This window comes from Phragmites australis, chromosome 16 (genome assembly GCF_958298935.1).
Source record: "Phragmites australis chromosome 16, lpPhrAust1.1, whole genome shotgun sequence".
Classification (NCBI taxonomy): domain Eukaryota; kingdom Viridiplantae; phylum Streptophyta; class Magnoliopsida; order Poales; family Poaceae; genus Phragmites; species Phragmites australis.
In genome coordinates, this window is record NC_084936.1 from 8587392 (window position 1) to 8596809 (window position 9418).

The 9418-nt window shown below is 41.1% G+C and overlaps 1 protein-coding gene across 1 annotated transcript; it reads right to left on the minus strand.

The window, feature by feature from the left end:
- Positions 1 to 6987: 6987 nt before the first annotated feature.
- On the minus strand, positions 6988 to 8197 carry LOC133896405 (probable WRKY transcription factor 17). Its single transcript, XM_062337002.1, has one exon. The coding sequence runs from the start codon at positions 8018 to 8020 to the stop codon at positions 7172 to 7174; it is 849 nt and encodes a 282-aa protein (XP_062192986.1). The 5' UTR covers positions 8021 to 8197; the 3' UTR covers positions 6988 to 7171.
- Between the last annotated feature and the right edge of the window lie 1221 nt (positions 8198 to 9418).

Consider the following 9418-nt stretch of genomic DNA (forward strand, 5'->3'; position numbering starts at 1 on the left):
TACGGCCAGGCAGATGCATGCGTTCATTCAACCGATTTTCGTTCCTTTAATACTATTCTTTACAGTTTTTTATTTCATTTTACGAATCTCTAAAAAAAATTATTAGAGATAAAAGAAAATAAAGAAATATGAACGAGAAAATAAATCAGGAAGGAAAAATACGGTTAGAATTGCCTAGTAGACGACTTTAACTTCAACCTGTCTACGGCCTCAACGACAGCGGCTCCAACAGTCACAGCTACTGCTAGCTACAGTTATTACATGGCACATCTATCTCAACTAAAGATAGCACTAAAGATCATTCATCCAAAAATCTAACTTTAGCACAAACCCCAGAGGCTTCGTTTGGAATTTAGAATACGAGAGGTGAGAAGGAAAATACGCCATTAAAATTCAATTCTAAACATCCGCTCATTTTCAACTATCTAACTTAACCCTCTATTTATTTTTCTTTCCCTATCCCACCTCTCTTTTCCGGCTACCAAACAGATCAAAAGATATAGATTGCACATGTTAATAATATTTTAATCCACCCACCCCACTTCTTCTCCCTCCCAACTAATCTTCTCTCGATTGGAGCACAGAAGGGAGAGACAAGATCCACGTGGATGGGCCCGGTGGACGTGTGAATCTATGCTACAGACTAAGAGCATGTTTGTTTCAGCTAAAGATTCTGAAAAGCAGCTTATAAAAGCTGGATTGTTAAAAGCTGGATTGTGAAAAGCTGGATTGTGAAAAGCTTTTAGACTGTAGATTCAAAAAAAATTAATAGACAGTTTAGTAAAATAGACTTTCACAATCTATCAAAAGCTGAAGAAAACCAGCTTCTCAGATTCTCACAATCCAACCAGCAGATTTTAAAAAGCTATAACCAAAAGCTGCCTGTTTGTTTCAGCTTCGGATTATAAAAGCTGAAAGCCAGAATCCGAAGCTGAAACAAACAGGGCCTAACTCTTGAAGAAACGCTAGCGATTTTTTCTTGGATATTTTGGGATTTTAGACAACAGATATCGCCGTATTTGCAAAAATAGACAACATGTTGACATATTTACAAATTTAGCATCCGTATTCGGAACCTCAAACGCCGAAAACTGACTTTCGGTAACTCAGAATCCAAAAACACCCCGACCCCATAATTTTCGGCAATTCAGTTGCCGAATACGGCACTGTTCACCGTATTCGGCAACTCAGTTGCCGAAAACACTGTAAACAGTGCCGTATTCGGCAACTCTGCATGCGCCGGCGCCCGGAAGAAGCTAGCAAGCAAAAATGTATAAAAGTGCATATTTTCAAAAAAAATCGTGAATTAAATAAAAAACATGCACTTTTATACACTTTGCTTGCTAGCTTCTTCCGGGCGCCGGCGCATGCAGAGGCCGTATTCGGCAACTCAGTTGCCGAATACGGCACTGTTTACAGTGTTTTCGGCAACTGAGTTGCCGAATACGGTGAACAGTGCCGTATTCGGCAACTGAATTGCCGAAAATTGTGGGGCCGGGCTGTTTTCGGATTCTGAGTTACCGAAAGTCAGTTTTCGGCGTTTGAGGTTCCGAATACGGATGCTAAATTTGTAAATACGTCAACATGTTGTCTATTTTCGCAAATACGACGGTGTCTGTTGTCTAAAATCCCAAAATCCCCATTTTTTCTTCTATCCCTCTCTCCTCCACGTAAGCTTAAAGCGGAGCTGAATTCTTCTATCACTCCTTCGACATGTAAAATAAGATTATAATAATTTTGTTCATATATGACATATTTACTTCTCAATTTCTTTAACATTTAATTAATGGCATATAATTCATCAACCCTTTGATTACAAATGTAGGTTATTTTAGACTTGTGTATAAGAATTAAAAAGTAGATCAAATGACTTTGTTGCCCTTTATTTATTCTGTATTGAAAAAGATAACTCATTCATTTGTGAGAGCGATTGTATTTATTAAACAAGGGCAAAACGGGAACAAAAGAGAAAAATATATAGAAGTTCGAGAATGACTTATATTTAGAGAATAGTTGAAGAAGCTAAAACGACCTACATTTACAACTACATTTACAACCAGAGGAAGTATTCATTAGGCTAAAACTCTACTTTTCAATAGGCTCTAATATGGACACTCTAGTAAACACCATCTTAAAAACCTAAAACATGAAATTGTATCTAGCCCTTATGCGTAGTTTTAGTAATTAATGATAATACATATGGACTAACAATAGTGTTGAGTGTGTTAGTAGGTTGTTCCATAGGTAATGCATTGAGAGATATACATGAGCTCTAGGTGAATAAGGAGATTGAAAATGCATCAAGATAAATGAGCTCTAGGTTATTTCATAGGAGATACATACTTGATGAATCATGAATTTACTGGGAAATACCACGAGAACAAAAGAAATACATCTTTGTCAATGAGCTCTCAGTGATGCTCGTAAGGAGAAAGAAAAACTCAAAAAGATTGACAATAAATTTGAAGACTAAGTTACTTGTAGAGATCAAGTAACTAAAGGTATGACAATGTCAATAGAGTTTTATAGATTAACCCATATGTTTTATGCTTGAGAGTGAGTTAAGGTTATGATCTATAAGAAGGCATAAGTTGAATTATAAATCATATATGCCAAGAGTGAAGAGCAAGAGTAGACTCCATATTTGATAAAATGAATTCTTTGAAGATGTCGAATACAAAATGGTTTTCTATGGTAAGACGGTGAAGGGCAAACAAGACTCGACTGCGATAGACCATCCGTGGTGAAGGGCAAGCAAATGGCTTGACGTCGAAGAACCAAGGTGGTGGTGAAGAGCGAGTGAAGACTTTGCGCCAATGGACCATTTGAGTCCATGGGAAGCTATGAGTAATTCGTATCAATCATATGAAGAATAAAGAAAGATGAAGTGAAGAATATATGAAAGTTGACAACCCTCAAGGTTTGAATAAAAGAAGCGGTACTTAAAAGTTATTTAAAGGCTCAAAGTGGTTTAAACGAGTTTTATCTTTGAATTTGAATATAGGTATGCTGCACTGTTAAGAGGGATGCAATGTAGAGCTAATTGTCGTGTTTCAGTGCTCAAGAGTTTCTAACTAAACCCAAGTGAGAGTTCTTTTTATAAATCCTAGTGTGGAAGTGTCCGAATTGGGTTTCAGAGTGTTCCTAATTTGATCCAATGTGTTTTAGGTCATGAATTCAGTTGGGATGTATAGCCCTCTGAATAAGCTTTCCATAGAATCCAAAATCATCGAAATCAAACTTCGGGATCAAAAGTTATCGCCGTTTTTCGAAGGTCAGCTGTGCTGAATCCGGATATTCTGGGTTAACTCGGATTATCCGGGTTGTCCGGAGTCTCCGGGTGAGGTTTCAAGGAGAGGTCTCGGTTTTGGCCTTTTTAGTTAACCCAGATACTCTGGGTTAACCCAAATACTCCGGGTTTCAGATACTTCAGGTGAGCTTCCGAGTTTGGGTGCTCGGTTTTGCCTTTTTTAGCTTATCCGAATACTCTGGATTGACTCGGAGACTCCGAGTCAGTAAAAAAATACTGTAATGGATAGTTTTTTGAGGTGGGCTATAAATAGCCCCTCACCCCCATCCTTTGAGGCTGCTAAAAGGGCACCAAAGAAACATCCTCTATAACCAAAAGAACTCCCTCTCACTCTAATTTAGTGAGATATTTAAAAAGAAAAGTGAGTTGGGTTGTGAGATTGTAAGATTGAGTGCAAGTGAGCAAAATCCAATCTTGAGCACTTGAGTTTATCGGCAAGAAGTTCATGAAGCATTTGTTACTCTTGGAAGTGAAGCCTCCTAACCGGCTAGGTGTTGCCCGGTAAGCTCCCGTGCTTGTGATGAGCCGTAGGAAAGTTTATGAATTCTTCAATTTCGCCTCCGCAATGAAAAAAGTTAAGAGTGGAAGCCAAGTTTAAGTATGACTGAGCTTGGAGAGGAAAGTGGTTGAAAGAGACCCAACTCATTAGCTCCTCTCTTGTTCCTTTTTATTTGAGTTCTTACTTAATATTTGCGTATTTTATTTGATCTACTTGTTTGTATGTATTTGATTGTAGGTTCTCCGTAGATTTACTCAAAATCATCACTTAGAACACACGGCATCACTTGGTTTGAGCTATACTCTTTAGATGTACTTTAAATTCAATTTCGAGCTCAGTTCTATACAGAATCCGGAGAATCCAGATTTACCCAGAGATTCTGGAACTGTATAACCTAGAGACTTCATGTTCACTCGGAATATCCGGATGAACAACAGCCTTTTTCAATTAGAGCTTTCTTGCATATATTTTGCTAGAATTAAGTAATTCTTATCACCCTAGAATTGTAACTTTCAAAACAACATCTATTTAAGAACAAAATCAAATTTCTAAAACGATATCTATTTAAGAACGGAGGTAGTAAGTAGCTAGCTAAGGTTCCATTTGGCACATCTTGTGTTTTTTAATAATTTGTTTTTTTACAATCCTATGAAAAATAGATTATATTTCTTGGGATTATATAGTTTATTCACATAACCTATTGACTAATAATTTACTGTAGAATCTTACTGTTTAACATAATTTTTACAGAATCCTTAGAAGCCACAAATAAAAGCTATGCCAAACGAAACCTGAGCCACGCCGTCAGAGCTACCCTGATGACATTCACAGATACGGATGGTGATAAATGACTGAATGTGATTGTCCACATTTTTTCGTACGTGTGATCGATCGATGCTGATCTCACGAGCTCGAGATGGTCAATCTCTCTCAACGGAGGACTCGCAGATTTATTGAAATGAAATCTGATGGTGGAGTTGAGTTTGGCACACCAAACTTCCTCCGGTTTGACACCGAAAGAAAGGTTGACATTGTTCAAGTTATTCTCGCCAGACGTTGCAAACCGCTGACCGGGGGCACTAGCACGTGCGATGCGACCACTTTGATTTGCGAGTCGGTGTGAATTGACCGGAGTAAAACGCGCTCGATGGCCGATGCAGTGCTACCGTAATTTTTCCGGATTGAAAAGAAGAGGCGTCGAAAATGATCTGATTTCGGAGATATTATTTTGACCACTTATTTATTTGTATTGTGATATATGTTTGCAGAAATACAATGAAATTACGGAATTGTGAAACTATTTTCCGAGTCGAATCTAACCACATCATTTTAAAATATTTAAGCTCAAAGTCGTATTTCTCTTTACTTGCAAAAATAAAAGAATCGTACACTTCTTTACTAGTAGAGGTTGTAAATGGAACTAGGCCTAGGATAGATCCATATACCAAAGGTTAGATAAAATTCAAACTGATATACTACCTCCGTTCTAAACTGATATCATTCTAAGAATACGTACAATCAAATTTTAGAAACTTTAATTATTAATATAAAAAATATATTAAGATTTAGCACATAAAAATAATACTAATAAATTTGTCAAAAAATATTTGAATATCATCTAATTTTTATCAACTTTTATCAAAAATAGTTATCAAAAATAATAATCAAACGTGCTTTTTAAAAGTTGTATTGATGTCTAAACAATAAATAAAAGAGAATGAAGGTCCAATGCTTGTAATCAAACGTGCTTGTTGGATAATTGTTCAAAGTAGCTTCGAAGAGAAGACACCCACAAAAGTCCAATGCTTGTGATAGCTTTGCTTGCAGTCCGAGTAAGCCTTCAATATTCAAAAGTGTACGAGGGCATGATCGAAGTCCACTTGTTGACCCAACACATAATTACTTTTAATAGAGCAAACCACTGGAGTAGATTACGGGTCAGACTTAGTATGACATAAAAATGCAGCAACTTTCCAACTTTGTTCCCCACCATGAAAAAGGAAAAAATAGTATTCTAGTAGGGAGTGTTTTAGCCAATAATAAAAGTGGCATGGTTTACAACACGCCTGCCCAAGTCGGCAAAGCATATGATATGCTCGTGACCTGTTATTCAAACAAGTGGGGATAATTGTTCAAAGTATTCCATATTGGTTGACTGTAACGAACAATTGGACGTAGAAATATCTATGCGTTTCATGGGACAAATCGATATTTCTAAAGATCTACTAATAAAATATATGTATAATCAAAATATTCTATATACAAGCATTTCTTATCTCTTTCACCACCGCACCTATTTCTTTTACTCAATGATAAATGTAGAGCCACCAAGTAGGTGACTCTCTTTTTCTTTTCTCTCTTTCTTCTCTGCTTATGAGCTCTTATATCATAGCCAAGGTTTCCCTTCAGTGTCTAGATTTCCGTTAGGAAGGAATTTTCGTTTACTTCAGCGCTTCAACGGTTTTTTTTTTACGGTTCCTATCACGAAGGGATTTTCAAGTTCATTCTATTCAGGATAGGATTTTCTTTACTTTACCTTCACAATCTCTTTTGAAGGGAAGTTGTTAAAGATAAGAGAAAATAAAAGAAAAGAGAATAAAAAAAAATAAAAGAAATATAGTTGAAGATATAAGGGTTCCACCTTTGCCCTCATGGCGGATCCGCCCCCACTTCCCCTGTACTATCACATCCTCGCCTCTCTTCCAGAATCTGCTGGTTGAAATTGAAACCTTAGAATTTCACAAGAACTCAAGTCCCAATATAGGAGCAGGAACCTGGAGCCACGGCGATACCTCTCCTGGACATGTCTGAAAGTCAACGGAGGGAAAGCTTTGGAGGGTGGAGAGTGCCCTGGGGCACCATCTGATAGGTGGGCCCGAACGTCCCCTCGGTTTTAACGCGCTGCGCAGGCATGGTGGCGAGATGTGGTCAACTCTTGGGCACCAGCTGCGGTTAAATAGCAGCCGTACGATCCCAGCGCCCCACCGCCACCGAGCGAGCAATAAAGGCCCCGACAGCGACCTCTCATCGCCCCTCTTTTGACCAAGCTCGTGCTTGTGGGCCCCGCCGCCCGACATGAAACTTAAAGTGCGTGTTGATGATGCCCATCGCTTGACTTGGGCACAGGGCCGCTGAACGCCATAACAAAAATTTAATAACGTGTAAAATTGGAGGAAAATTGATGGTAAGATTGTCGAGAAAATTGCTCATTAGAGATGCAATTAGGAGCTACAAGCACAGCAAATCCCCTCTCTAATCTGCCTTCCTTGCTCTCCTCTGCAATCTTTGATTCTTTACACGAGCAGCTACCACTAATCAAAGAACAAATGAAGGAGCATGCTTCTACTACTAATATGCTGCAGCTAATGATGCACGGCGACAGCGGGGGCGTCGTGGCGGTGGTCGCCCTCGTAGGTGACGATGAGGGTGGCGGGGGCGTCGGCGGCGCGCTCCACGTGCTTCCGCGCGGGGCAGCCCTTGGCGGTGCTGCACCGGTAGTACCCGCGCGGGTAGGGGGAGCCCTTGATGGGCTTCTGCCCGTACTTGCGCCACGAATACTCGTCGGCGGGGATGTCCGCCGCGGCCGCGCGGGAACCCGGCGGCGACGACGACGGCGGCGCCGGCACGCGCACCGTGCGCGACGCGCCGCGCGAGTGCTTACGTTTCTTCTTGGAGCAGTGGCACCGGGCGGACTCGGGGTGCGCCGCGGCGGCGGCGGCGGCGCAGGGGAGCTTGCGCTTCGGCAGAGGTGGCTTGCCGGAGGAGATCAGGCTTCCGCCCTTGGACACGCTGCCATCGCCGCCGGCCGTTACGGACGACAAGAAGGAGGTCGACGTCGCGGAGACGGCCGGCGCCGCAGCGGTCTTGGTCGCCGGTTTCGCGAAGTCCAGCGCCAGGCTCTTCTGTGATTGCGAGACGAGCGCTGCCGCAGCCGGAGGCAGCGACGGCGCGGAAGGAGGAGGAGGCGTTTCCGTGGGCGCCGCGGCGGCGGGCGCGCGGCGGAAGCGGGCGTGACCTGTGCGGTCGAGGAGGTTGATCACGCGGCGGAACCTGGACACCGCCTGGTCGGCGATCTGCCCGAGCGGCAGCGGCTGGACAGCGCGGGGCGAGAGCGAGGACGACAGCAGCTCGAGGCTGCGGAGCCCCGCGGCGGCGGCCTCCTGGAACGCGAGCTGCTCGTAGCCGCCGCAGCCCATCAGGTCTACCGCCATGGTCGCCGGCTCCGGAGGAGAACGCTGAGGAGAAGGAGACGACTGCGGCCTTGGCTGGCTTGCGCCGGTTTCTTTGCTTGTGGCTTTGGGTTGTGGAATTGAGAAGTTGTGATGTGGGAACGGGTGGTGGGGGTGGGTTTTATAGGTGGAAATGGGAAGGAGGAAGACGACGAGCAGCAGTGGAGAGAGGTGCAAAGTCAATGGCTTGCTTATCTTTTTCAACTACTAGCATGAGTATTTTCTTTCACATATCACCTTGACGTTATTGTAGGTACCACCTTAGGTTACCCTGAATTTGAACATATGTTCCTGGGTGTATATGTACTTTTGTTTATTGTAATTGAGGTAGTAGTACTCCTTTGTTCGTTTTGGAGGTTGATATAAATCCAAAATATAAATTTAATTATTATCTTTTAGTTGTAATATATTGATTAAATATAATAAAAATTATTATTATAAAAATACTTTTCAAGATAAATCTACTCATGTCATTTTAAATTTTTCAAATTTAATACATAAAAAGTAATTTATAGTTAAAGTTTGGAATAGTTAACTTATACGTAATTAAAATAATATTTATTTTGTACGGGGGAGAGTAGTAGACTAATACTAGTTCCATTCCTGATATTAATTTGAAATTGAATAAACACCAGGGGTTCTGCCTAAGGCATCACCTAATATGCGCACTGATGGTGGAATCCTCGTTGCGGAGTGGGGGCACTTTGGGGGATAACGATGCAACAATTTTATACTTCTGGACCTCTTTTCCAAATTTTGTTGAGGGGGCTAACTTGGCTTGGAAGTCAACCATTGGAAAATGGTGGCGAGGTTCCTAGAACTGTGTAATGGCTATAATGAAGTAGGGTCATGACTCATGAATCCATGGTTGGTCATACGGTAGGAACATGGTACTCGTACTTTGATTTTGATTGACCCAACGAACCTACTAGGGGAACTCTTGACCTTGGAGCTTGAGGGCTTCCTTCGTAAGGCCATCCTTAGTTATTTTTCTTTCATTTTATTCTCTTTTTGATTTTCTTTTTTCTTTCTTTTTCTTATTTCTAATAGTTTTTTAAAGAGATTTACGAAAGGAAAATAGAGAATCTTAAAGTAAAAGGAATAGCCTTGAGAATTCCTTAATGAAAGGAACCGTGAAGAGAAATCGTTGGAATGTTGAAGGGAATGAAAATCTATTCGCGAAGAGAATATGACTCGCGAAGGGAATCTGTTGGAGATAATCTCATATAAAGAAAAGTGGAGGAATTCCATCAGATTTAAGTCTTGTAGAAAAAATCTTATTGAGCCTTTTGGAACTAATAATTAAACCTTTAGAATTCTTATGAAATTTCTATGAAATGATGTGTTGCATAGGAATTTTGGATGATTTTTAACATGAGG

Coding starts and splice junctions, on each gene's coding strand:
- LOC133896405 (XM_062337002.1), bottom strand. CDS start 8,020: ATGGCGGTAGACCTGATGGGCTGCGGCGGCTACGAGCAGCTCGCGTTC.